The 27873-nt window shown below is 51.7% G+C and overlaps 1 protein-coding gene across 6 annotated transcripts in view; it reads left to right on the top strand.

The window, feature by feature from the left end:
* Positions 1-27873, top strand: part of LOC105483129 (paired box 7) — a 118053-nt gene that overhangs the window by 43153 nt on the left and 47027 nt on the right. For all 6 annotated transcript variants that reach the window (XM_071099444.1, XM_071099448.1, XM_071099446.1 and 3 more), the window contains exons 5-6: positions 18171-18370; positions 26709-26874. In XM_071099444.1, the coding sequence (XP_070955545.1) occupies positions 18171-18370; positions 26709-26874 (366 nt within the window). The remainder of the gene's footprint in view (positions 1-18170; positions 18371-26708; positions 26875-27873) is intronic.

Genomic DNA, 27873 nt, shown 5'->3' with positions numbered 1-27873 from the left:
AGTAATTGCCCCAGGGTGTGAGTAACAGGTTTTATTTTTATTGATCAGAAAAATGTTTTTTATCTAAAACACATCAAACTTTTAAAAGGCGTAAACAGCAGAATCAAATTGAATTTTAACTCCTTTAAAAAGTGTCTCCTTCAGGAACCCATTCCAAAGATGTCCGACTCTTTGCAGTGGGGTACTCAAACCCCAGGATGGATGAGGCATTCCACGGGCAGGGGAGGTTGTTTTGGAGCCATAATGAAGACACTGCATTTGCATTTGGGGGCCCTCTGAGTGGCTGAGACATCTGGAAGCAAAAGGGGGAATTTGATGGAGTACCTGTGTTGGTCATTCCTCAACCTCTTGGAACTTGGGCCCCTTGGAACTTGGAACTGTTCAGCTGGCTAGCTGGGGCTTCCAGCACGGGGCCAGGTGTCTGCTGTTGCATAAATACATCTCTATTGAAATTACTGTACAAAACAATCGCAACATACTCACCAACAATCACGTTGGCTTGAAGAGCAAACTGTTTGGAACATGGCACCTTATTGCACAGATCTGCTCATATGAGAGGACTCAATTCTTTCATTCCTTCAACAAATGTCTGTTGAGCAATTACCATGGGCCAGGCCCTCTTCCGGGCATTGAGGATAAAGCAATGAATACAACAGATAAAAATCCTTATCTTCATGGAGCGGACACATGGTTCCTCCAAGTAATTCAAGAGGGGAGGCTGGAAGACAGCTCATGGAAGAGGTAGGTGTCAGGTGTGGTTCCTGACTTCAGCCTTTTAAAGGCCACTCTCCTGATACTCTAACAGCTCTTTTCCCCTTGTGAATACCAATGACACACCTGATTGCTGAACACAAAGGGAAAGATGGTGAGGAGAAAACGGACTTAGGAAAAGAGCCAGGATGGAGAGAAGGGGTGAAAAGAGGTGATTCCAGAGCCCGGAGCAGGCCAGGAGGCAGGCTTCCAGGCTGTGGTCTGTCAAGAATCTGATGACACAGCCACCATGGCGAGTTGCAGGAGCAGGGGCAGAGAGAGAAGTTCCCCCTCCAAGCTCGCCCCCTTGGCATCATCTCCACCCTTTCCACGTGAAAAAGATCCAGGGCTTTGGAGCCATGAGGGGCTAGGACTTGGCACCGCTGTCTGTCCCTCTTTTTCCACTGTGGCGATGGGTGAGAGGGGTTGTTTGTTTCTCCCTACGCTCTTTTTCCCTTTCACAGAGCAGCATGGTCCTGCTTATTTGCTGTTGCTAGTTTTCTCTGCATTTCTATGGAACAGTGGTTCTCAAACTGTGAACCACCCCCCCCACCCCCACCAACAGCAGGGGCAGCATCATCTGGGAACTTGCTGGGAATGAGACTTCCTAGGCTCCCTCATGGGGCCCGACAACCTGTGTTTCCAGAGGCCCTCTAGGTGATTTGGATGCTGCTAACACTTGACAGCTCGTCTAGAAGATGTAGGGAGGTGGCTTGCTTTACTTAAAATGCATTCATTGGCTTTGGTGTCTGCCCCACCTGGGTTTGAAAGGAGACTTTGCTGCTTAGCATCTGAGCAAGTCTCCACATCTTTCCGAGTGTTTGAAGGAGTCCTCTTCCCATGAGATGACTGTGAAGATTCTATGAAAGGATGCAGTGCCCACTGACTTCCTGGGACATAGTAAACCCTCAGTAGCCCCCTTCTTTCCTCAGTGGCTGCCTTACCTGACACACGCCAACCATGAAAAGAAGCTGAAAGTGTCCAATAGGCACATGCCGATGGCCTTGGAAAAATCAACCTCACCAACTTTGACAGCAACAGAACCACAGCATCTTAGAATCGCAGAATCTTAAGATGTTAGAACCAAAAAAGGGCTATTTAGCCCCACCCAGCCCACCCAGTTTTATGGGTGAAGGAACAGAGGCTCAGAGAGGCCACCTACTTGGCCAAGGTGACATAGCATGTCAGGGCATCTCTCCTGTCCCCAGCCCAACTGTATGCCGGTGTTGTCCTGGGCTCTGGAGGTGGGGTAATGAATACATCAGATACAGCCCAGGCCCCCTTCTCAGGCTGCCCCTCCCACCTGCTGTCCTGCTCTCTGAATAGCTTTGCAGAGACTCCCAGCCAGGAAGCCAGAATGAGCCCCCGGCTGCTTTTTGTAAACAGCTTTTGAAGTCTCGTTTTCTGTCACAGCTCTTATAACTAGCTCAGAATGGGGCTCACACCTGTGTTCAACCCTGATGTGTTGAGTGAATTCATATCTTGAAGGCATGGCTCTAAGTTCGAGTCTTTCTTTCACTTCTTCTCTCAGTGGTGTTTCGGGGGGCAGGAGTCTGGGTAGCGGGGAGATGAAGCAGGCCCCAGGATCGCTCCCCTGATCAGGGCAGGTGACGGCCCTCACTTAGCCTCCCATCTGCCCACCAGCATCCCTGCACCAGGAGCTGGTTCCAAGCCAGGTCCGCTCAGGACCAAGTTTTCCAGGGTTGGGGCCTCCGCCTGACATAATACGTAACAGTAATTAAGAAATAAGCCACCTCGCCCAGCTTCACAGCAATCATTTGGCTAAGTAACTACCATGGTCCAGTGCCTCAAAAATCACCATTAGAGTACGCTCCTTATGGCCATAAAATTTCTCGTTTTCTGCCTTTCACCAGCCTCCCCCTGCCATCTTCGCCTTGCTTTATTTATACATTCGTCCTCAAACAATGGCAATAAACTCTTTCCCAGAGTGTTGCAAATCAGAAATTTGTCCACATTTTTCCACCACCTTCCACTGTGGACCTGCTCTGCCTGGGAACGGCCCAGCCAGGCCAGCTGGAGAGGGCTGGGTTGCCGTAGATTGATGGGGGCACGACAGGATGGGGTTGCTGGGGAGAGAGGGTGGGGAGGGGGCCAGCGGGAGAATGCACCATGAAAGGCCTCTCGCTGCCCAGCGACCAGCCGGAGACACAAGGGGCCCATGAGTGGCGGGGGGAGGGGAGGGGAAGTTGGGGGAGGAGAGGGGAAGGGAAGGATAAGGCTTCCCCACCCCCTTCTCCTAAGAGGAAAAGAGGGGGATTGGGGGATCCCGGGAGGCAGGGCAGGCCCCAGGCTGAATGGGAGGGTGATGAAATTGGTCCTTCCCCTCCCCCACAGGAAGCAGATGATCTCAGGGCGTCCTGTAGCTCATGCTGCACACCACACAGCTTAGGATCCTTAGGATCGTACCCCTTTCCGAAACTCCTCAGCACCCCCACCAGTCAATGATCCTTTCTCCAGCAACAGGCATTGTTGAAAGCCGGCCTCACTGTATGCCCGGCACTGTCCTGAACCCTGGAGATGGGGTTTATCCATCAGATACAGCCCAGGCCCCTTCTCAGGCTGTTCTTTGAGATCCAGGAAGACCCCTTGGTTTTAGGGGTAGGGAAAATGCGACTCAGAGAGGGGTTTAGACTCAGCAAAGGTCACACAGCAAGTTGGAGGTAAAGTCAGGGACAAACTTCAGGGTTTCAACCCCAGTCCCCCTCGTCTTTACAACCAGCCCACAGGCTCCTCTGGGCCACGTGAAGAGTCCTCTCATCTAAATGGGGCATGCTATTGACTGGAGGTGATTTGGGGGACACTTCCGCCATGATAACTCGTGTTTTAATCTGGCGTTCCTGGAGGCAGTAACAGGGGAAATAACCAAGTTAATGGCTTTGGTATTGGTGTCTCCAGAGCACCGGTGAAGTCTGTTTCATTGGGCGGGCTTCTCAGGTGGAGATTTTATTTCTAAGGGGGGCGGCATGGCCTCCATTATAGCAACTGCCCCAGTGGTGGGCGTGTTGGGCTTGTGTTTCCAGCGATCCTGCTTGACTTTCTCATCAGCACTGCAGGACCGGCGCACAGCATGCCCATCTTTCAGAGAGCACGTCTCTTTCATGGTGGCAGGATCCTGAGACCCCTAGTTCCCGTCGTGATGAACATTAACTGCTGTAGCTTTTGTTAGTGTGGTTTGTGAGGCACAGCTGGATGCTTGGTAAACACCTGTGGGGCACATGCTTCTCTGTACACCTTGCTAGGTGCACAGAATGTCAGGTTTCAGAGTTTTCCTGGGAGGCCTATTTGAAGGAAGATAGAAGTGTGGGGATAGACGGGAAACTGGAAGGATAGAAATAACTCCAGAGGGAAAAGAAACTGGTACAGAGTCCTGGGGGAGAAGCTCCAACTTTGGGGAAGCTTAATCAGTTCTTCTTGCTGTGCGTGTGATGACGAGGGTGGCTTCTTTATTTAACTGATGGCTGCAGTTCCGATAGACTGTGATTAAAAGCATTCTAGCCGGGCACAGTGACTCACGCCTGTAATCCCAGCACTTCGGGAGGCTGAGGTGGGCAGATCACGAAGTCAGGAGTTCAAGACCAGCCTGACCAATATGGTGAAACCCTGTCTCTACTAAGCATACAAGAATTAGCGAGCCGTGGTGGCATTCACCTATACTCCCAGCTACTCGGGAGGCTGAGGCAGGAGAAACGCTTGAACCCGGGAGGTGGAGGTTGCATTGAGCCAAGATCGCGCCACTGCACTCCAGCCTGGGTGACAGAGTGAGACTCCATCTCAAAAAAGAAAAAAAGAAAAAGAAAAAGAAAGAAAAGTAAAGAAAAGAATCATTGAGCCAGGCACAGTGCCTCACGCCTGTAATCCCAGCACTTTAGGAGGCCGAAGCAGGTGCATCATCTGAGGTTGAGAATTCAAGACCAGCCTGACCAACATGGAGAAACCCCTTTTCTACTAAAAATACAAAATTAGCTGGGCGTGGTGGCGCACGCCTGTAATCCCAGCTACTCGGGAGGCTGAGGCAGGAGAAACGCTTGAAGCCGGGAGGTGGAGGTTGCAGTGAGATGAGATCGTGCCATTGCACTCCAGCTTGGGCAACAAGAGCAAAACTCCGTCTCAAAAAAAAAAAAAAAAAAATCCTAGAATGATAGGAACTGCAGAGATGTTCTTAGTCACCCTGCCCTCGAGCAATGCCCAGTATAATAAAAAATAGAGTTTCCACCCTCGAGGAACTCCCAGTCTTATTATAAAGGCACATCTCTACCCTGGGCTGTCCTCAGTTTGATGGGGAGATGGACTTTCCACACATATCCACATATCCACTGAAAGCTAATTATTAGTCTCTAGCAGGAGTTGATACCAAGGGCTGAGGGGACGGCACGGGCAGCAAATGCCACAGGGATTCAAGCAGAGTTCTCTGGATGTGGCAGTCTCTGAGGGTTTCATGGACTATGTGGCTTTCGTGTCCAGACTGGGAGGAAGGTGGGGTTAGACAACAGGAACTAATTTGAAGGCAACATCCCAGGACACAAGCCGGTATGGAGGCTGGAAGTGGGTCTGCAGGGGGGGCATGTTTGAGCCGGTGCCGGGGACCTGGCACAGCAGGCTCAGAAGTGCCACCTCGATGGTTAAGAGGGCACTGGGACCGACGCCTGGCCTTCACTGTCATTCTGCCATTGAGTTACTTAACCCCTTTGAGCCTCAGTTTCCTCACCTGTAAAATAGGGCTAATGGAAGTACTGATGAGCATTGTAGTGAAGTGATGTGACTTGCTACAGGAAAGGTGCTTTCGTAAGGTCAAAGCACACTAGCAGTGGTTTGAATGCTTCTTCCCCTGTGGCCTTCACACCCAGCCCCACCGGAGGACACTGCATGGGTTCACAGAGCCCCGTCTCCAGGGTAGAGTGAGCCCCAGGTTTAAGTCCTTCTTCATGGCTGAGCCCGGAAGCAGGGAGTTACATGGGCAGAGGGAGGAGGCCGAAAGCCATTTTCCATCTCCACCTCCAAACAACTTTCCAACTGGACACAGCCCCTCTGTCTCCCAGGGCTCCAGTACTGTGGAGGGGTGAGGGCGTAGGGACGGGGAGAAGGAGGGTCCCGCAGGCTTGGCCTCTCAGGCACGTGGTCCTTTCACAGTCGCTCTGTGGGGCACGGATGGGTGATCGGGCTGCCTTTTCCTCGCCATGTCGGGCAGCTTCCTCTGGCCACTGGAGCCCCAGCTACTGCTCTTTCCCCTCTGCTGATTTTGAGACCTCTCCTTAGGCCTCCCCTGCTCCAGCTTCCTGGGCGTCTGTCTTCCTCTGGCCCCTTAGTGCCTCCAGCATTTACGCTACAGCTGAATCACTTACCTGAGACCACCTGGCCCCTTCTTTGTAGGTACATTTTGCATCCAGGACAGATTTCTGGGGAAAGGATGGGATGGGATGGACGTGGGGTCTGTGGACATGGCTTGGGGTGTGCAAAGCCTCCACCGTGGAAGAATAAGGAAAGGATGACAAACGCATGTTCATTCATTCAGTCATTTGCTCATTCATTCGTCCGTGCATTCATTCCTTTGTGTTTTGTGCCAGGCAAATGTGCTTGCCTCTGAGGGACACAGAAGTAAAATAGGTCCACGCTACATGGAGGGGCCAATAATAACAATAGCAGCAATAATAACAGCTAACATGGATTGGGTGCTTACTGAGTACCTGGAACTGTTCTTGCCTTGCAGTAATTCCTTTCATCTTTGTGCATGACAACTCTATGGGGTTGGTACTATTCTTGTCCTCATTTTACAGATGAGGAAATTGGGTCCCAGAGGAATGAAGTCACTTTCCTAGGTTAGTGGGGGTAGTCGTATCAAGGGTACCCCATTCTGTGTGTTTCTCTAGGTTCCCTCCCCTGGAGCCACACCAGTACCCTGGGGAGTAGGCAGGGTGGTAGCTCTTACTCCCAGAGGATGGATAAGCAGATGGAGATTCCAAGAGAACAAGTGACAAGTGACATGCTCAGGGTCACACCATAGGTCATGGATGAGCCCAGAGTGCCAGCTCTCCACCTGCCAGGCTGCCGTTTTGAAGGAGAGGAGAGACTGGGTCTGGGAGTGGTGGCTGGCAGGCTGGCTAGCCCAGGAGTGCCCGTCACACACAAGGCTGGGAGCTCAGCCTCCATCCAATTTTCCTCACCTCCCCTCCTCCTTTCTGTCTCCCATCACTCTCGCCCTTTAGAGATAACAAGAATGAGGCTTAGGACTTAAATATACCTGGGAGTTATGGCTGGTGGGAAGATTCCAAACTCGAACCCAGGTCCATCTGACCCCACTGCCTCTACTCTTCTCACCTCTCCCCCACTGCCAGCCCTTGCTACCTCCACCACACTCTGTGAGACAGGACCAAGCAGGCAAGCCCTTCAGGAGCAGCATAGTGACCTCTGCTCTGCCCAGCACAATCGTTGCTCTCCCTACTGCTTAAATAACTTGGGTGAGTAAATGATTGAAATAACCCACGAGAGAAGTTAATGAGAACTAGCGAGCAATTTCAAGATGGACTTAAAGTCACAGGAAGAGTGTAAAAGATTTTGAGCCAGGTGTGGTGGCTCACGCCTGTAATCCCAGCACTTTGGGAGGCTGAGGTGGGCAGATCACTTGAGGTCAGGAGTTTGAGACCAGCCTGACCAACATGGAGAAACCCAGTCTATACTAAAAATATGAAGTTAGCCGGTTGTGGTGGTGCTTGCCTGTAATCCCAGCTACTCGGGAGGCTGAGGCAGGAGAATTGCTTGAACCCAGGAGGCAGAGTTTGTGGTGAGCTGAGATTGCGCCATTGCACTCCAGCCTGGGTAACAAAGCAGGACTCCGTCTCAAAAAAAAAAAGATTTGACACTGAGCTCCTCTTAGAGTAGGCCTGCCCCTGCCCCCCAAGGTGCCCTCTTAAAATGTCCCACCTCGTCCTCCTCACTAATCCACAGCTGCCACCCCTTCCAAAACTCCATATTAGCTGCACAGGACACCAGCATGATAAAGAGACTGAGTTGGAAGGGTCCTCATGACATCTTCAGCTTCAACCTCTTGCTTCATCTTCCATATGTGCTTTGTGCTTGGTACACAGCTTGGTGCAGAAGAAAGAGCTCTGGGTCTGCCACGAGAATACAGGGCTCTGAATTCTGTCCGTGCAACTACACAGTACCATTTCAAGCGGTACTACTTCCTTCTTCCTAGAAAGGCTTCTTCCTGGCAGGAATGTATACACAGTGCCCTCTAGTGTCTAAGGACAGTACCATGCTGCTAGCACAAAGCCAGAATCAGAGAATGCCCCACTGCAGTTTCCCCTTGCATCAGATTTTGTGGTGCAAATCATCTACCTAGGGCTTAGAATTTTATTTTATTTTATTTTATTTTATTTTGTTTTATTTTATTTATTTTTATTTTTATTTTTTTTTTACGGAGTTTCATTCTTGTTGCCTGGGCTGGAGTGCAATGGTGCAATCTCCGCTTACTGCAACCTCCACTTCCCAGGTTCAAGCGATTCTTCTGCCTCAGCCTCCAGAGTAGCTGGGATTACAGGCATGCACCACCATATCTAACTAATTTTGTATTTTTAGTAGAGACGGTGTTTCACTATGTTCATCAGGCTGGTTTCGAACTCCTGACCTCAGGTGATCCACCCGCCTGGGCCTCCCAAAGTGCTGGGATTACAGGTGTGGGCCACTAGGCCCAGCCGGGCTTAGAATTTAAAAATCCGGCCTGGTGGGGTTCGATGGGAGCTCCCTGGAGAAGAAAAAGTTTTGTCAAGTTTTGTGAACAAGGGAGAGTCCAACTGTGGCTTTCCTAAAGACACTCTCCTCCCTCCCTCCTCTCCTTGAGTTGGGAGAGTGAAATTGAACCTGTGGGCTTCTCTCAGTCACTGGGAGACAGCGTAGGATTTGGAGTCAGACAGAGCCTATTTGGATCCTCATGTTGCCAATGCTTCCTGGCCCCCAGGAGGCCTCTGGGGCAGCCAGAGAACCTGGCCACCGAGCCTGAGGCCTGGGTTCTGGTTAGGGGCCGGCGGGACCCTTCAGATGTCAGCATGGAGGGGTCTTGCCCTTTGCCTGCTGTTGGGCCCCATGGAGGGGGAGGAGCCACGTCGCCCCCTTTCTAGAATCCCCTTTGAGAAGAAGCAAGAAGTGCTCCCCACTGAATCAATGCCACCTCACCCTGTCTTCTTCCCAGTAGAGAATTGGGGGTGTGGGGAGCAGCCTGAAGTGGGTGGGACTCCAGCCCTGGAAAACCCCACATTAGAATCCCCACCTTCCACCTTCTGGACAGTGGCCCTGGGCAAGTCCCTGAGACTCGGCTCCTGTCCCCTCCTCTGGGGCCAGCAACTTGGCTGTGTAACCTTGGTCCAAGGGTTGGAGATAATGGACTCCCCAGATGTGCTGTGGTCTTAAGACATACCCGGCCCCTCCTAGGCCTGCCTGGGAAGGGGAGAGAGAAGGTACTGCTGGGCTGTGGGGGCAGGGTAGGCAGGACCTGGGGAGTTGATGGAGATCCCATCTGTCAAGGACGGGTCTCAAGGGGAAGGTGCAGAGCCCCCTCTCTACTCCTGTACCCTCACTCAATCCCCTTCTCCACCTGTCCCTGCACTACTGCCCAGCTGCCTGGATGGGGCAGGGCACCTGGCTGGGGTCCCTGTTCACCAGGACAAGAGAGTACATGTGTGGAGGAAGAGGGTGGGGGTCAGGAGAGTGGTCAGGTACAACCAGAAACCAGAGCAGGGCTAACTGGTCAGGCAGTTGGCTCAGTGGCTCCATCCAGGACCTGACCTCCTCTCCACCCGTCTCCCCTGCACCCCTAGAGTAGGGCTGGGTTGATTTCACCTTTGAACTCCCAGATACTGGGACTGAGTGAGTACACAGACACATTCAAAATGAATCAAGCGTGGATAGTTTTGCTCTGTCCCATCAATGAAAATGCAGCTATGGATACCTTAGACCCAGAGGGAGGAGAGCACCGAGGAAGGCTTACCTGTCAGCACAGTTGTTTTTCTACATTTCATTTTCTTTGAACATTCAGCTGTTACCAACTCAGCACTACTTTATGTGCTGTAAGATACCAACTCATTTTATCATCCATTCATTCATGCAACAAATATTGAGTGCCCACTTTGTGCCGAGCATTGGAGATTCGGCAACGAACAAAAGGACAGTCAAGAATGCCCATTGGCCAGGTGCGGTGGCTCATGCCTGTAATCCCAACACTGTGGGAAACTGAGGTGGGTGGAGCATCTGAGGTCAGGAGTTTGAGACCAGCCTGGCCAACATGGCAAAACCCTGTCTCTGCTAAAAATACAAAAATTAGCCAGGCGTGGTGGCAGGTGCCTATAATCCCAGCTACTTGGGAGGCTAAGGCACAAGAATCACCTGAGCCTGGGAGGCGGATGTTGCAGTGAGCTGAGATCAAGCCACTGCACTCAAGCGTGGGCAACATAGGGAGACTGTCTCAAATAATAATAATAATAATAATAATAATAATAATAATGTCCATCCTTGTGGAGTGTGTGGTGGGTGGTGGACGGGTGCTGGGAACAGATGCCAAAACAGAATACATAGCACGTCTGACTGTGATATGCGCTGAGGGAGAGTTGGGGGTGTCTCTGTTATTATCTGTGTTTTGCACATGTGGGGGCCACAGAATCCAGTCAGACTGAGCCCGGAGCCTGTGCTCCTCAGTGCCCGCTCTCCTTGGCCTGACCAGCAGCAAACTGCAGCAGTTCACCAGGCCATGAGGAGGGCAGGAGGGGACGTAGGCAGAGGGCACAGCTTGTGCGAAGGCCTGCCATTGCGGGGGGAGAAGGTGGTGGCTGGAGTCCAGGAAGAGATGGGGTGGGCAGACGCCAGGACAGGTTCCAAGCTAACAGGGGCTCAGGATCTCCTGGCCTCAGTGCTGGGCTGGCTGCATGGGAGCCATGAAGGGAGAGGAGCAGAGATTAAGGACAGTGCTGGCTGGGTGTGGTGCCCAACACTGAGATGAGCACCCAAAAGGAGTGTGAGCAGAGGAGGTGGACTGTAGTGGGACACTTCATCCTCTCCTGGGCTCCCAGGGAGGTTTAACTTGGAGTCCAAGCCCCTGCCTCTCGGTCCGATCCCCCGTCGCCTTGTCCTTGTGTGCGGTCTGACTCCCGCAGCCATGCCCAAGCCCGACGCACCGTGCGCTGGTTACAGCTGAGTGGTTCCCTCGGAGGGGCAGGGAGGGCTCCTGCCATGGCCCCGGTTTGCTGGGCCCCCAGCTGAGCTGTAAATGACTTTTCCATTTTCTGAGACCTGCGCCCAGGCCTGTTTGGTATTCAGGGAGGCCTGGCCCACTCTCGCCAGCTCTCAGCTCTGCCCGAATTACTTGATTAAAACGCATATCAACTATTATGTGATTCGTTTCTCTGCCACAGCTCCACGCCGGGGCCTATGTTAAACTGTAATAAAAGCTGGGTTGGGAGTCTGCTGGAGAGGAGAGCACAGGAGCACGGGTGGGAGGGTTTCTGGGGGGTGTGAGGGAGGCTGAGAGAAGGACCCCAAACCTCAGGGTCACTGCCGGCCTCCACTGATCTGGGGTGGGTGATTTAGAGATGGGTCAGCTGCTTCCTGGTCCTCTGTGAGCTGGGTAGGTCCAGAGATTGTGGCCACTTTAGTTCAAGGATTTTCCTCTGGCAAAAGATAGAGGAGGGAAAGGGTGGGGATGGAAGAGAAGCCACATTGGTTTTCGGGATCAGAAATGGAATGTTCCATCACCCGGGAACTTGCTGTAGCCAAATTGGCCTTCTCTGGACTGGACTGGGAGTCCTGAGTCCTGGGTTTACTTTGCAGCCTCACTGCCCTGGGACTCCACTGAGTATCTGTAAAATGGGGATAACAGTGCCTGCCTTCCCCTCCCCTTATTGGGAGAGACTGTACTGGGACAACAAAAGGCCTTGTAAACTGTAGAGCGCTGTGCACAAGTGCAAGGGGGTGACTGCTGCAGTGTGTCAGAGTTCAAGAGGAACGTTGTGATCACTCTGCCAAGCTCTATTCATTCAAGAGGCCTTTACTGAGCACGTGCTGTGTCCCAGGTGTAGTCCCTGCCGCACTCAAGGATCTCCCAGCCCAATGAGACCCACAGAACCATAAACGGTTGAGTTCAGTGTCTCCTGATGAGCTTTGAGAACCCCAAGGGGGGGGGGGACCGAAATCACCTTGGATGGGCCCAGGAAGCTTTGCTGGGGGAGGTGATCCAAGAGCTGGATGGTGCTGGATGAGCACTCCCAGGAAGAGGGAAGGCGCTCTGAGCAGAGGAAGCTCGTGTTCAAAGGCATCAAGGCAAGACCCACCTGGCTCACTCACTCACTCACAGAAGCTGTGAGTGACTGGACAGGGAACTGCATGGGATGGTGCGGTGAATGGGGGGACACATGGGAAGGGCTCATGGTGGTTGAGGCCTTGCTGGCATGGCGGAGGCTTCCTGGCACACGCTGGCAGTCAGTGATGGCTTCCAGAGGTCAGTGGCTGTGAAAGGAGGCTTTGAAGGGGAAGGGAAAGGGAAAGGCAAAGGCTGGGGGAGAGATGACGAGAGCTTCCCCCAGCAACCTTCCATCCATCACCATCACCATCACCATCACCTCAGCCTGGGCTTGACTCTGCCTGGAGCTGAACTTGCTCCTGCCCACCCCAAAGCTTTGACAACCCAAACGGCTCCTAGCACCTCCCGCCCCTCATTCTGTCCCGAGGCTCTGCTTCTCTAACGAGTCACAAGCTGCCTTGATGTTTTACGTCTGTCCTGCGCCCTGGTTCATCTGGCAGTGTTTCCTCCACTGGACTGGAAAATCCCCAGGACAGGGGTGATACCTCCTCCATCAGACTGGGAGCTTCCTAAAACAGAGGCTGTTTCTCCCCCATGAGATTGGGAGGTCTCTCAGGTAGGAGCTGCAATTCTCCTTTGCTCAGTATGGACCGCCCCACATCCGTAATTAGAGACAGGATCCAGGAACCCAGAGAGAGCGTCTCTCCCTGTATCCTTCTCTTTTGGGACAATCTCCAGACCAGCACTCCCTGGGACCATCCATTCCTTAGCTGTTTGAGAGTGCGAGGGCAGGAGCCCAGGCTGGCCATGAGGCTGCTCCCTCACTGCGCACCCCGAATCTGGCTGCCGTTTAATGAATGCATTCCCATGTTCACTCCCCCACATCCCTATCCCCGAACCCAGGCTTCACCAAGGTACCAGCTTTTGGTGCACAGAAGACTCAGCCCCAACCAGCAGGGCCTCTGTGGCCAATTCCACCTAATCCTGTTGATTAACTCTGAGGCTAAATGGTTTCCAGGGGTGGGGAGTGGGAAGGGCACCCCAAGAAAGTGGGGGTGCAGGAAGCTGAAGTGAGGTTGATGTGGTGGCAGTGGGGCTCTTTGTGTCCCTTCTCATGCTGCTTTGGCCCTGTACTCCCCACTCTGTTTCCTTTTCTGTCATCACCACCGTCATTGTCCTCATCATCAACAATAGTAATAGCCTTCATGGGTCCTTGAAGTTGCAAATTACTCCCATCATCTTTATTTTATTTTATTTCATTATTATTTTTTATTTTTATTTTTTGAGACAGAGTCTTGCTCTGTTGCCCTGGATGAAGTGCAGTGGCATGATCTCAGCTAACTGCAACCTCCACCTCCCAGATTGAAGTGATTCTCCTAGCTCAGCCTCTCAAGTAACTGGGATTACAGGCACACACCATCATGCCCGGTTAATTTTCATCTTTTTAGCAGAGACGGGGTTTCACTATGTTGCCCAGGACTGTCTTGAACTCCTGACCTCAGGTGGTCCACCTGCCTCAGTCTCCCAAAGTGCTGGTATTGCATGCATGAGCCACCACACCAGGCCCCATCATCTTTATTTCACTCCATTGTCAAAGCCATCTAGGGAGGCATACAAGGATGTATTGTTATCTTCATTTTTATAGCTGAGGAAACCAAGGTCCTGAGAAGGGGAGCGACTTGTCCAAGACCACACAGCTAGGGAAAGACAGAGCCCACAAGCCAGGTCTCAGGCTGCCGAGACCAGGACTCCTGATCAGGCCAGGGCTGTCCCAGAGGCCCTCAAACTCCCTCCCAATCTGTCCCTTCCTGCCATTTCCTCTCCAGGGCTTACTGGTTGTGTGTCCTCCATCCAAGTGACTGAACCTCTGTGAGCCTCGGTATACCTATTTGTAAAAGAGTCAATAGTCCCAGCTTCACAGACCTATGAAGGCTGGCACAGAAGTTTCTAAAATGGGGGTCTCTTCCCCTGAGCTTGGCCAAGGCGGGTGGTGGAAGCTCTTTTTCAGGGGTTGAAGTCACAAACAAAGTGCAATTCTGTTCTCTTGAGATCTCTCTGGATCTCAGTGGACAGCGAGACAGAGCTCTGCCCTCCCCACTCAGTGTCCAGAGGGTTGTTATGGCAACCTCCAACATCCCAGAGGATCATGCCAGATCCTCTTGGACAAGAGAGACCTATGGGCCCTGCTTGGCCTTCCCCAGTCTGGTCTTCAGTCTGGGCATCTCTCTAGATCCACGGAGTTCCCCAAATCCCTGCAGAATAAGGAGTAGGAAGGACAAGGAGACAGGAAGGAATTAGACCTAGAACTCCATGGTGAGTCTAGAAAGCTGCAGGTGACTTGCAGGACTGAGGGATCAGCTGACGCATGAAGGCACTGAGGCCGGGGCTCGGCAAAAGCACCTTGAATTTCATCTATCAGTGGCATAAAGCAAATGTTGGTCCTTTGCTAACTGCAGTCATGATTTTGGTCACAACTCTATATCTTGTCCTATTATTTCCTTAATATTTTACTATATCCGAAAGCACCTTTAAAAACCGAATTCAAGGATACTAATGCTCTTATAAATGGAAAATGAGTATCATTTCCTATAAATAGATGGGAACCATAAAAACCATAAATAGCATAAAAACAAGCAACGTTGTTAAATTCTACCTAGAGACTTGCACATGGGAAGCTGTGAGCTCGGGGCCTGCCCTCTCTTTGTTAAGAAGAGAGAAAAACTGTGTTAATGACTGTCTCAGACTGTGCTGGCCTCAGTGGGGCCACCAGCCACGCGTGACTATGTGAATTTGAATTAAAATTAAATACAATGAAAGATGAAGTTCTTCAGTTGCAGTAGGGAAGTTTCAGATGCTCAAAACCCCATGTAGCTAGTACTGCCACATTGAACACTGCGAATCTACAACGTTTCCCTCATCGCAGAAACTCTTATTGGACAGCGCTGCTCTAGAACTGAATGGAGACTCAGTCAGATTAGTATTTCCAGGCCAGGCGCGGTGGCTCACACCTGTAATCCCAGCAATTTGGGAGGCCGAGGCTGGCGGATCACCTGAGGTCAGGAGTTCAAGACCAAAGTTGGAGACCAGCCTGGCCAACATGGCGAAACCCCGTCTCTGCTAAAAGTACAAAAATTAGCCGGCCGTGGTGGCATGTGCCTGTAGTCCCAGCTACTCGGGAGGGTGAGGCACAAGAATCATTTGAACCCAGGAGGCGGAGGTTGCAGTGAGCAGAGATGGCACCACTGCACTCCAGCCTGGGCGACAGAGCAAAACTCCATCTCAAAAATAAAAAATAAAAAAGACTAGGATTTCCCCCAGGACAAGCCTGTGCCTCCTCCATCAGACTGGGGCTTTCCGAGGGTAGGGCCTGTGTCTGCCCTCTGACCTCTGTGAGGTCAGACCTCACAGCTCTGAGGACAGTCTCTGCCCAGAGATTGCACTCCCTACAACTCTGGTCCCCATCCCACTCAGCTCCTCTCTGAGCTCAAGTGTCCTCACTGGAGAACTGAATCTGGTGCCCCATTCCCCATCCATGGGCTGGCCTCCCTGCCTGCCCGACAAATGCCTGCTTCCTTCTTCTGAAGCCCCAAGGGCTGGCTTTCTCAGTCGCCGTCAGAACACTGAGGTTATGCAGTGCATTTCAGGAATTGAATCCTTGGCGTTAGTTGTATTTGGCTCTGAGCCCCAGACATGGTGGGGAAGGGCCCCCAGAATGGCAGCTGTGCCCACCGTGGTCTCCCCACAGTGACTGGGGGGCTGGGCAGCTGGCAGCCCCGGCAGGAAAGGCAAGGGTAGAGGAGGGTGTTAGACCTGACCCCAGGTCTCTGCCCTTGGGGATGAGGCAGGCCACGATGAAGGCAGGACTCCCTTGCAATCCGTTCCTTCGCTGTGTGGCACAGCATCATAGTCAGAGACCACCTGGCACTGGCCAACAAAAAGCAAGGATAACTTCCCAACGGACAAGATAGCAGGATGGAAGCAAGTGGGTACAGGGCAGAGAGGCATTGCCAAGATGGATGACCCTCCAGACGCATGACCTCCCACACCCCCAGGCCACACCCACCAGCTTCCTGGCTATGAATGTGGCCCCATGATTAAATTACCCAGCATGCCTTTTGACACGCCAGGCCTTTGCATGTGCTCTCCCCTCTGCCTGCAGTGCCTTTCCCTTCACCTCCACTTAACATCTAAGGCTGTACTAGTTTCTCTTTTTGTTTTTGTTGAGGGGAGGAGGGGATTGTCCCTTGGGGGAGGAGTCTAGGCCTATTCATGTAATTAACACTTGAAGCGATTGGGAGGAAGGGATCTTTGTATTGGTGGAAGGGGTCAGGGCGGGGAGTAGTGTTTCAGTGCACCTCACATTACCTTTCTGGGACTCAGTTTCTCCCATCTCTGATGCAAGCATGAGGTCTCCCAAACTCTTCTAGCTTGACTCAGGCTGAGTGCGCTAAGCCCAGGGCTCAGGTCCTACCTTGCCACTGCATACCTAGCCTCTTCAGGTGCATGGCAAATACTCAATACTCAATAAATGCTTTGGGGGAGGGAGTGAATGAGTCAATGACAAAAAATAAAAGTGCTTCCAGGAATACCAGAGATGGAGAAGGAGAGGAAAGGGGAGAAAGAAATGAAGGCAAAAGAGAAAAAGGAGGAAGAGGAGTGCAGAGGAAGGAAGGTAGCCTCTGAGTGTCTGCTCTCTTTTCCATCTTTCTTTCTGCTTCCGCTTCTCCATGCTCCCCGCGGCTCCCCAGGGGCTGCTGAGGGGCAGCTTCAGAACCCTAGCTGGGAGATGCCCTGCTAGCATCCCCTCTGCTAGGTCAGAGATGGGCAGGAGCCACAGGATTGATGGGGACAGGGAGCTGGTTCCTGGGTATCTCAGTCCCAACAGCTAAGGAGGCTGAGCAGGGGCTTCCTGCAGCCTCCTTAACTTGGGCCCAGGGCTGAAGCAGATTCCTGGCCTGATAACCCCAACCAGGCCTGGGAAGTGAGCTGGCTCCAACCTTCTGGGCTCTCCAGGCCCAGGAAGCAAAAGGCCTTCACCCACCCCCAGTCTCCATGGTGGAAATTAGTGGGGATGATGGGATGGGGTCCATGGCCTTGACCAAGGTCATTCAGGTGAGGTCTCCTCTAGCCTAGGAGGATCATTCACACAACCCTGGGACATCCCAGAGAGAGCTTGTCAGTGGAAGTCACCTAATCCAAACCCTTCATGTCACAAATGGGGAAAGTGAGGCCTGAGGAGGGGAGGTGGCCTTCCCAGGGTCACTGACATTTAGGAGCAGAGTCAGGCCTGGAATCTAAGCTTCTTGATGGGCAGCTCCGGATGTATGCACTTTTTCTTTTTTTGAGACAGGGTCTTGCTCTGTTGCCCAGGATGAAGTATGGTGGTGTGATTGGCTTACTGTAACCTAGAACTCATGGGCTCGAGTGATTCTCCCACTTCAGTCTCTTGAGTATCTGGGACTACAGGCATGCACGTCCACACCAAGCTAATTTTCTTACTTTTTTCTGGAGGTGGAGTCTTGCTATGTTGTCCAGGCTGGTCTTGAACTCCTGGGCTCAAGACCTGGGCTCTAGCAATCCTCCTACCTCAGCCTCCCAACATGCTGGGATTACAGGCATGAGCCACCATACCTGGATGCCTTTTTCTTAAAGTCAGGATTATTGAGGTATAGTTAATATACAGTAAAAGTCTGCCCTTTTAATTGAGAATATAGCTCTATGGATTTTGTCAAACGTATCTCACCATGAAACCATCCCTTGAGTCTTATGTCATGGACATCCTTGCATGTCAGTGAAAATAAACAAAATGCCCAACCAGAGGGGACTGTTTTGTTGTTGTTGTTGTTGTTGTTTGTTTGTTTTTCCCTAAAGGGAAAGATTTTGCAAGAAAGTATTTAAGCAATACTCTAGGGTTGGGCATGGAGGTTGCGTCCCATCCTTCACATTGATAAACAATGCTAGGGTGAACATCCTTCTATCTTGTGCTTGGGAGGAGTCTGATCCTCAGTGCAGTGATGGCTCCTAGGTGGGCACGAGTGTGCCTGGTGGTCTCCTCCCAGACCTGATCACCCTTCCATCTCTCTAAGCCCCTGCCCTCTCCCTCCCTCTCCTCCCGCTGCAGGGAACCGGTTGGATGAGGGCTCGGATGTGGAGTCGGAACCTGACCTCCCACTGAAGCGCAAGCAGCGCCGCAGTCGGACCACATTCACGGCCGAGCAGCTGGAGGAGCTGGAGAAGGCCTTTGAGAGGACTCACTACCCGGACATCTACACCCGTGAGGAGCTGGCGCAGAGGACCAAGCTGACCGAGGCGCGTGTGCAGGTGAGGAGGCACCTGCGGTGTTGGTGCTGCAGGTATACTCCAGAGATTCAGAAGTTTGGGTTGGCCAAGGTCAGTGGGTTTAATAGGACCTCTCAGGGGGGTTTACAACAGGTTCAGGGGGTTGTGTAGACAAGTAATGCCACCAGTGCAGAGTTAGTAGGCAGCAAATGTTGATTGACTGAGAGCTGGACAGCCCAAAGAGGAGGGAAGAATGGAGGAAGAGATAGAGGGAAGGGGGAAGAAAAGGAAGAAGGGGGAAGGGAAAGAAGGATGAAAGAAGGAATGAAAGAAGGGAAGGAAGCCAGGTGCGGTGGCTCACACCTGTAATCCCAGCACTTTGGGAGGCTGAGGTGGGCGGATCACTTGAGGTCAGGAGTTCAAGACCTGCCTGGCCAACATGGCGAAACCCCATCTCTACTAAAAATACAAAAATTAGCTGGGCATGGTGACGGGCACCTGTAATCCCAGCTACTCAGGAGGCTGAGGCAGGAGAGCCACTTGAACCTGGGAGGCAGAGGTTGCAGTGAGCCAATATCACACCACTGTACTCCAGCTTGGGCGACAGAGCAAGACTCTGTCTCACAAAAAGAAAGAAAGAAGGGAGGGAGGGAGGGCATTAGTTCAGCCAGAAGAAGGGGTTTGGGGAGTATAAAAATCTCCAAATCTCTGATGAGCAGAGGAAGTGATCAGGAGGAAGATTTCCAAACAAGCCTAGCTTCCTCTGATGGGTGATGAGTGTCCCGTTACCGGAAGCATGCAAGTAGGATGGGCAGGCCAGTTCCTGGCAGGTTAGATGCATCAGGGCAGGATGGGCAGACCCCGAAGACCCTGAACATCCCCTCCATGGCCTCAGTGTGTGGGAAGGAAGAGGAGAGAAGAGCAAGAGCCTCTCGACAGCTCGAGGACGGCCCCGCCTGCTCTCTGTCGGTGGGTTGAGGGGCAAAGGCCTGCTGCAGGGGGCCTGGGGGCATTGCCTCACCTCCCCAGGCCAAACTCTCAGATTCCAGGAGGCCTACAGTTGTTCTCCAAGTGCAGGAGCCTCTCTGGGGGCCTGGCTGGAGAGGGCTGAGGCTAGAGGATTGCGGATGGAGGAGGAAGAGCCGGGACAAGTCGTGATGAACGGCTCCTGTGGGAATCCATTCCCCAGCTGTCTCCTCCATGGACGGGGAGGCGTTGAGGGAGGGGAAAGATCCCCATTACCAGAATCTAAGCAGTGCTCAGGGAGTCAGAGCAGCCTGCAGAGGCGCCACCCCAAACTGCTGACGGCAGGCATTTCCACCCAAGAGGAGCCAGCCTTTGGCCGGCACCCACTTAGCCAGTGGCGTTGCTGGGGCTGCTTCTCAAACGTGACCTAGTGGAAGCTCGGACCACCTTGTCAGGTCAGCATGGTCACCCCCTACAAGCCATGGGTGCAGAAACTGGAAGTTCAGAGAAGCAACATGCCCAGGGGCACAAGCTGGATGGGGGCTGAGCCAGGCCCAGCTGCTGGCAAAACCCACGTCATTTCCATCCAGGGAAAGGAACAAGCTGAGTCACAAGCTGAAATTTGAAAGCAACTGGGACAATCCTAGAAGCAAGGGACCTTTCAGCACTCCAGGACCCAGCAGACACCCCTGCACCCCCTTGTCCCCACTCCCAGATTAGGGGCCCTTTGCTTCCTTTGAGGGAGACCCCAAGGGGAAGGAGGCAGAAGGCAGCAGCCAGCTCATCTCATTCCCTCCCCTCCTGACCGAGGTGATATCCGAGCTGGCTCCAGGCCTCCCTCCCGCTCTGATCCTCCTGCAGCTGTTCTGGGCACATTCCTGGGCGCTTTCTCGTTCCCACGTCTGGCGGCCACGGTGGCTTCCCACCACCTTGAAGCCTGACTGCTCCTTGTAAAATTTCCTGGCTGTCAGAGCAGTGCTTTTATTGGCCCAGGGGACTCAGAAACAGGTGTCACTCAAGGTCCACGGAGGGAGGGGGTCTGGGAATGGAGAAGCAGCCAGAGTACAGGCAAAGCCATCCTGAGGGGGCGGGGCCTACCTCCTGCTTGTTGACTTCCTGTCATACTCTATGCTTCCCCAGTGCAGGGAGCTCCCTCTGGGTCAGGGCAGGGACTCCTCATTAGACCAGAATCTCTCCCAGGGCAGGGCTGGATCTCCCCACTTGGCCTGAGAGCTTTCTCAGAGAAGAAGGAACAAAAAATGTTGAGTTTTTAAAGAATAAACGGCCAGGCATAGTGGCTCACTCCTGTAATCCCAGCCCTTTGGGAGGCCGAGGCAGGTGGATCACCTGAGGTCAGGAGTTCGAGACCAGCCTGACCAACATGGAGAAACCCCATCTCTACTAAAAATACAAAATTAGCCCGGTGTGGTGGCGCATGCCTGTAATCCCAGCTACTCGGGAGACTAAGGCAGGAGAATCGCTTGAACCCGGGAGGCAGAGGTTGCAATGAGCCGAGATCATGCCATTGCACTCCAGCCTGGGCAACAAGAGCAAAACTCTGTCTCAGAAAATAAAAATAAAATAATAATAAATAAATAAATAAAATAAAATAAAATAAACATTTAGCCTGGAGAAGTAGAGACTTGAAGGACATAGCTGCTCTGAGAGTCCCCAAAGGGTAAGCCCAGGGCAGGGTCAAGAGAGGAGCATCTAAAGTCCAATACGAAGGTCTGCAGGAAAGAGCTCAAGACTGAGAGCTCAGGGTTCCTGCCTTTGGTCAGCTGTGCCACCTTCACCAGGTCAATTTCCTTTCCTGAGACTTCGTTTCCTATCTGCTCATAAGGGGATGGAACCCAACAATCACTAAGACCCTTGCATTTCTAAGATCCTTACTTATTGACAATCAGGGATGCTTTGCGAGGTGATGAGATTCCCATTACCAGAAGTGTTCAAACAAAAACGCAATGTCCAGTCAATCAGGGACCCTGAGGTCTTTGAGTTATGACCTCAAAGTCCCCTGAGTACTGCTTAGATTGTATGGCTTCATACATTTTAGGTCTTGGTCTTTGATTCTAAAGGTCTGTGGTTCTGGGATTTTGCAATCCTATAATATCTCATCTCAGTGGACCTGGGAGATGGGTGGGTTGGTGGATTGGCTCAGGGCGGGCTTGGAGCCGAATACCTAGATGTGGATTCCAGCTCTATCTCTTACCCTCTCCACCGTTCACCCATCTCTCACCTGCAAGATGATGATAATAATGTCTGCCGTGCTCTGAGGATTAAATGATTACATGTTAAAAAAAAAAAAAAAAAAAAAGAGGAAGTACTTGCACACAGAAGGGCCGTAAATGGGAGTTGTTCTTACTAAAACGCTGCCTGTTCTTGGCAGCTCCAATACTAGCCACCTTTGCAGCTCCAGGTACGTTCACCCAGCAGTCATTTATGGAGTCTTTGCTGTATGCCAGGCGCAGTTCTAGGCATTGGGGATTCACTGGGCAGAAAGCTTTGCCGACTTGAAGCTGGCATTCTCATAAACACGTGCGCAGGTAAACATGATGTCAGGCGGGGATCTGGTCACCAAAGAGTGGCCTGTTTTCCTCTCTGGCTCCCTCAAGCCCTGCTTCACTGCAGGGGACGGGAGCCTCTGCTTGAAGCCTGCTGGATGTTTCCAGTGCCTGTAACACGTCTGCCTCAGCCAGGAGAAAGCCAGAGCCACGTGAAGGGCAGCCAAGGGGGTGTCAGGCAGGAGAACCCATGCCTGGAGACCCATCACTCCTTTCTCTGGAGTGACGCATATATCTTCCTTAGAGGTGAACAGATCCATTTTTTCCAGGGTGCCACAACCCTGAGCCTGTGAATTTCTTCTAGAAACAGAGACTGCAGGGCTGATAGGTCCCAAGATCACCCCATGGCCTTTCCCACGGCTGCCTGTGATGACTTCCCCGTCCTTCAGATGATCAGCACCAGGAAACTAAGGCTGTGTGCAGTGCCTCTTTACTTTACGGTCCTTGGAACCCTGCTCTTTGCTTGGGGTTGGGGTGGGATGTTCTGAACAGAAATCCCATCGTGGAGACACTACAGGAGATTCACTAATTAACAACTTACACTGAATCTCTTAATAACTCTAGGTAGCATTCATGGTGCATTTCTTTTTTTTTCCCTTTTTTTATTATTATTATTTTTTATTTTGAGACAGAGTTTCACTCTGTCACCTAGGCTGGAGTGCAATGGCACAGTCTCGGCTCACTGCAACCTCTGCCTCCCGGTTTCAAACAATTCTCCTGCCTCAGCCTCCCAAGTAGCTGGGATTACAGGTGCCCGCCACCACTCCTGGCTAATTTTTTGTATTTTTAATAGAGACAGGGTTTTGCCATGTTGGCCAGGCTGGTCTCAAACTCCTGACCTCAGGTGATCCGCCTGCCTCAGCCTCCCAAAGTGCTGGGTTTACAGGCGTGAGCCACTGCACCCGGCCTTCACGGTGCATTTCTTATGTGCCAGGCATGATGGCTCACCAGCCTACATATGTTATCTTTATTAATTCTCACCATGACCCTGCGAGGTATGTGTGATCCTTCTCTCCATTTTGCAGATGAGAAAACTGAGATTTAGCTAAGGAAAGTAACTTCCTGAAGCACAGTTATACATATACACAGTGAGTACTATTCAGTCATAAAAAAGAATGAGATCCTGTCCTTTTCAACAGCATGGATGGAACTGGAGGTCATTATGTTCAGTGAAATAAGTCAGGCACAGAAAGACAAACTTCACATGTTCTCATTTATTTGTGAGAGCTAAAAATTAAGGCAATTGAACTTATGGAGATAGAGAGTAGAAGGATGGTTACCAGAGGCTGGGGCAGGTAATGGGAGGTAGGGGGAGAAGTGAGGATGGTTAATGTGTTCAAAAAAGGAATAAGGATGAAGAAGATGTATTTGTATTTGATAACACAATAGGGTGACTATAGTCAATAATAATTTCATTGTACCTTTAAAAATAACGGGTATAATCAGACCATTTGTAACACAAAGGATAAATGCTTGAGGTGACGGATACCCCATTTACCCCTGATGTGATTATTATGTTGTATGCCTATATCAAAGAACCCCTCTATCCTATAAATATGCATGCCTACTATGTAGCCACAAAAACTAAAAATTAAAAAAAAGATACAGTTCAAAGTGACTGTGCTGGACCCAAGTCTATCTGCTCAGGTTCGTTTCCTCTGTGCTACATAAAGAGAAGGGCCAGATGGAATATTAGACTTAGTACCCAGATGGCATCCACTCTACCCTACTCCCAGTGCAGAGTATTGAGAGAAGGATCAGAAATGAAGAATAAAACCCAGCCCCTGCTTTCAAAGAACTCAGTCCTGAGCAGAGATTCTGGGTAGGGTGCTGGGGCTGTCACTGTCCCTCTTAGAGCATTTGTTTCCCCCTCTGTAAACAGGCAGCTCACACGAGACGCTGGCAGAGATCCTTCCAGCTCAGCCATCCCAGAGGGTCTCCAGCAGAATGATACTTACCTGTGGCTGACGCTGTTCTAAGCATGTTGCCTGTGCTAACTCATTTGAGGTCCAGAACCACCTAGGAGGTGGCTGTTATTAGCCCCATTTTGTGAAGAAACTGAGGCACAGAGGGACAACAAAAATTTTCCCATCTTAGGAGTTAGAGGCAGAAGTCCATCCCAGGCAGTTGACTCCAGAATCCCTGCTCTCACCCATCCTGTTACACTTCGTGAGAAGGGAGTTGTCTACTAGGAGGGATGTATATCTAGGGACATAGGACAGTGAAGGAAGACGAGATGACAGAATTGGCAACAAAGGCATGCCCTGTCCTCCAGGAAGTCCTCCTGGATTCTGAGAGGCAAAGTTGGAAGCCCCTCCTCTGAACTCCTTATCCAACCTTGCATGTCACCCCATCTGAGTTTACTGCACTGAAAAGCAGCTGCTCTTTGACTCGTGCCCAGGCAAAGGGCAGCTTGAGGGCTCAGACTGGGTCCTGTCCATCTCTCTAGCCTGTCTTGCTTGGCACAGACAGGAGTCCCAGTAAAAGTTTGAGATGGGAAGATGGGAAGTAAAGAAGGAAGGAAAGAGTAGGAAAAGAAAGGGAAGGGATGAGAAGGGAAGGGAAGGAGGAAGAATGCATCCATCCAACTTTATTCAGAATTTTTTTGAGGAAAAGACAAGCGGCACCTAAAGACCAGCTGCTACATAACAAACTAGAGTGGCGCATCCCAAACGCCCGTCATTATCCCACCCACCCAAGATGTTCGCCACGTTCACATATTATCTATATTGTTATTTACTTTTCAACGAAATCAATGTGTTTTAAAATAAAAATGCACAACACTCCCATGAAGGGAAGACGATTGTTAAAACACACACATACACACACACACACACACACACACACACACACACACAAAACACACAAAGGAAAACAAAACAATGTGATTAAAGCCTTTCAGGAAAATGTCACCTGCAAACGCCTGCTCTCCCTGTGTTCAGAAGGGAGATTAGCACAGATTAGAAAGGCGCTGAGGATGCATTAGCACCAAACTGAGACCCCTCTTCCCCGCTTCTCCATGCCCAGGAGGCCTGGGACAGAAGTGGAAGGAATAACTTTCCCATCCTCATGTCCAGGTTATTGAATTCTGTTTCTCTAACAGGGAGCCGTGGCAGGAGGCCCCCTCTTTGGGAAACACTGAATTAGTACAAAGACCTCCCCACACCCTTCCCGCAGAGCCTGGGAGCTCGGAGGCAAGGCCCATTCCTTACAGGGTTCCCTCTCCCGCATCCCTCCCACCCCAGGGTGCCCTGGGGAAGCCCTCAGCACCCTGCGGAAGTGGGGAGAAGCCAGGGCTGTGAATCCTTTGGGAGCCAGTCGTTTTCCTTTCAGGCTTGGCTGCCTCCTCTCCTTTCTCTGTGAAATCTGGACAGATCAGAGCTGGCAGCTCTTGTTTATCCAGCCTGCGAAGCTGAACGCTGCTTTTCCCACCTGGGAGGGATGACTCTAGGGGCACATAAGCGCCCTCCACCCAGCTGCACTCCCCTCCCCTCCCCCATCTCGTCAGAGATGGTACAGAGATTTGGGGGTCCTAGGTGATCAGGTGCCAGGGGAGTCAATCCTGCTTCCCCTTGTTCATTCATTCATTCATTCACTCCTTCATTCATTCGACAAGTATTCCTTGAACACTTACTGAGCTCCAGGCATTGGGCAAGGAATGCATGGCCTCTGCCCCATGGAGCTTGGGCCCAAGGGGGACATTAGGAGCAGCACAGCCAAGAAACGGGCACACAGAATCATTGCTCCTGTGGGGAAGCACACAGGCAGGAGGCCCCCTGAGAGAAGGCAGAGAACCTACCTGAACCCACCTTAGATGCGGCGATTAAGGCGTTGGAGTAGGAAGAAGCATTTCAGCTGAGCTCTGAAGGCCAAAGAGCCAGCTGCAGGAAGAGTGTTCGGGTGAGAGGGAACAGCATGTGCAAAACTCAGGGTGGAAAAGAACCCCCTCAAAGCAGCCCCAGTGTGCACCCTCATTCTCCTCTTTCTCTGACCTGTCCCAGGAAACTTGCAAATCCAGATAACTGAGCTCTAGAAAGCCAGACTGATTCTAAGTTTGAATCGCAGCTCCAACACAGATCAGCTAGGTGGACTTGGGCAAGCAACTTGACCTCTGTGGGCCTTGGTTTCCCCTTCTGTAAAATGGGGATAGGAGAATACGTCTCATGGGTCTGTGTATGGATTGACACGGGAAGCACCAGCACAGGAAAGGGAGACAAAGATGTTAGGTTATTATCCCACTAATGTTTGATAAATCCGTGTGTGTGTGTGTGTGTGTGTGTGTGTGTGTGTGTGTGTGTGTGTGTGTTTCCTATTTCAAGGAGGCCCAGGGTATGTAAGCAAAGTAGGGCCTCAGTCTCCAGACAAAGAACCTGGTTTGCACATCTGGGTCTGAAGTGCAGGTCTCATTCAGGTGGGTTGCAGATGTGTGGCTCCCTCCTGGGGGGCTTCCTGGAGGAGGTGGTCAAGCAGGGCCCCAGCATCCCTCCAGGAAGGAGCAGCTGTAGAGGAAAGAGTACTGGCCTGAGAGCCACACAGGACTGTCTGGGCCACTGACTCAACCTGGCCCATGGACAAGTCACCCACTTTCTCTGGGTCTCAGTTTCCTCATCTGTAAAATGGAGATAATATAGAACCCCCTCACTGGTGGTTGTGAGGGCAGAATGGGGTCATACCTAGGAAAACACTTTGCAAACCATCCCATGCTGCACAACGCTGGAGATTTCCCTCCCTGCAGGAGGATGCTGGCTGGATCAGAGGATGATGGCTTGGGCAACTGGGTCTAGATGTGTTGCAGCTCTCTGCCAGGAACCTGGCCGAGGGGTCTCCATTCTCTGCTCTCCATCCTCCAGGTCTGGTTCAGTAACCGCCGCGCCCGTTGGCGTAAGCAGGCAGGAGCCAACCAGCTGGCGGCATTCAACCACCTTCTCCCAGGAGGCTTCCCGCCCACTGGCATGCCCACGCTGCCCCCCTACCAGCTGCCGGACTCCACCTACCCCACCACCACCATCTCCCAAGGTGAGCATCCCAGCCCCATCCGGCCATCGCAGTGGTACCCCTTCCCTTCTTTCTTTACTTTCACTTACAAAGACTCTTTTTTAATGACCATTTCTTACTTTCATGTAAGCAAGCTATTAAGAGAAAAAAGATGCAATCCTGCCCTTGAAATTCTTGGCCCTAACACAGAGCAGCCAGGTGGCGTCCCCAAGGCAGCCCCTGTGCACCTGTTTAGAACTGAGCTTCTCAAATGGTACCATGGATCTCCCAGGGATGTTACTAAAATGCTGGTCTGGGTGGGGCCCGAGATTCCGCACTTCTAAAAATCCCCCTGGGGATGCCCAGGCTGGTGAGGCATGGACCAGGCTTTGAGCAGCAAGGATTTGGAGCACAGGACACTGGGCTGACCTGCTTTGGAAGGAAAGGGCCAGATTCTCCAGGGACTTTGGGACCATGCATAGTCACAGCCTTTGAGTTTTTAAAATGAGAGTGACATGAGTACATGTGTGCATCTGAGTGCATGGATGAGTGTGTGTGAGTGCATGTGTGTAGGAGTGTGTGCGTGTGTGTGCATGAGTGTGTGCATGTGAGTGCGTATGAGTGTGTACATGTGACTGCGTGCATGAGTGTGTGCGTGTGCGTGCCTGAGTGTGTGCATGAGTGTGTGCAAGGGTGTGAATGAGTGTGTACATGTGCGTGCATGAGTGTGTGCATGAGTGTGTGTGCATGTGCATGCATGAGTGTGTGCATGAGTGAGTGCGTGCGTGCGCATGAGTGTGTGCGTGTGAGTGCGTGCATGAGTGTGTGTGCGTGTGCGTACCTGAGTGTGTGCATGAGTGCGTGCATGAGTGTGTGTGTGCGCATACATGAGTGTGGGTGTGTGTGCATGAGTGTGTGCGTTTGAGAGTGTGTGCATGAGTGCATGAGTGTGTGCACGTACGTGTGTACCTGTTGGGAGGATGTTGGAATCATATTGGAATCTTTTTTTTTTTTTTAGATTATGTTGGTCTCCAACCTATT

Source organism: Macaca nemestrina, chromosome 1 (assembly GCF_043159975.1).
Source record: "Macaca nemestrina isolate mMacNem1 chromosome 1, mMacNem.hap1, whole genome shotgun sequence".
In the NCBI taxonomy this organism is placed as follows: Eukaryota; Metazoa; Chordata; class Mammalia; order Primates; family Cercopithecidae; genus Macaca; species Macaca nemestrina.
Note: the sequence above shows the minus strand (reverse complement) of the source record. Positions and strands in the feature narration are given on the sequence as shown.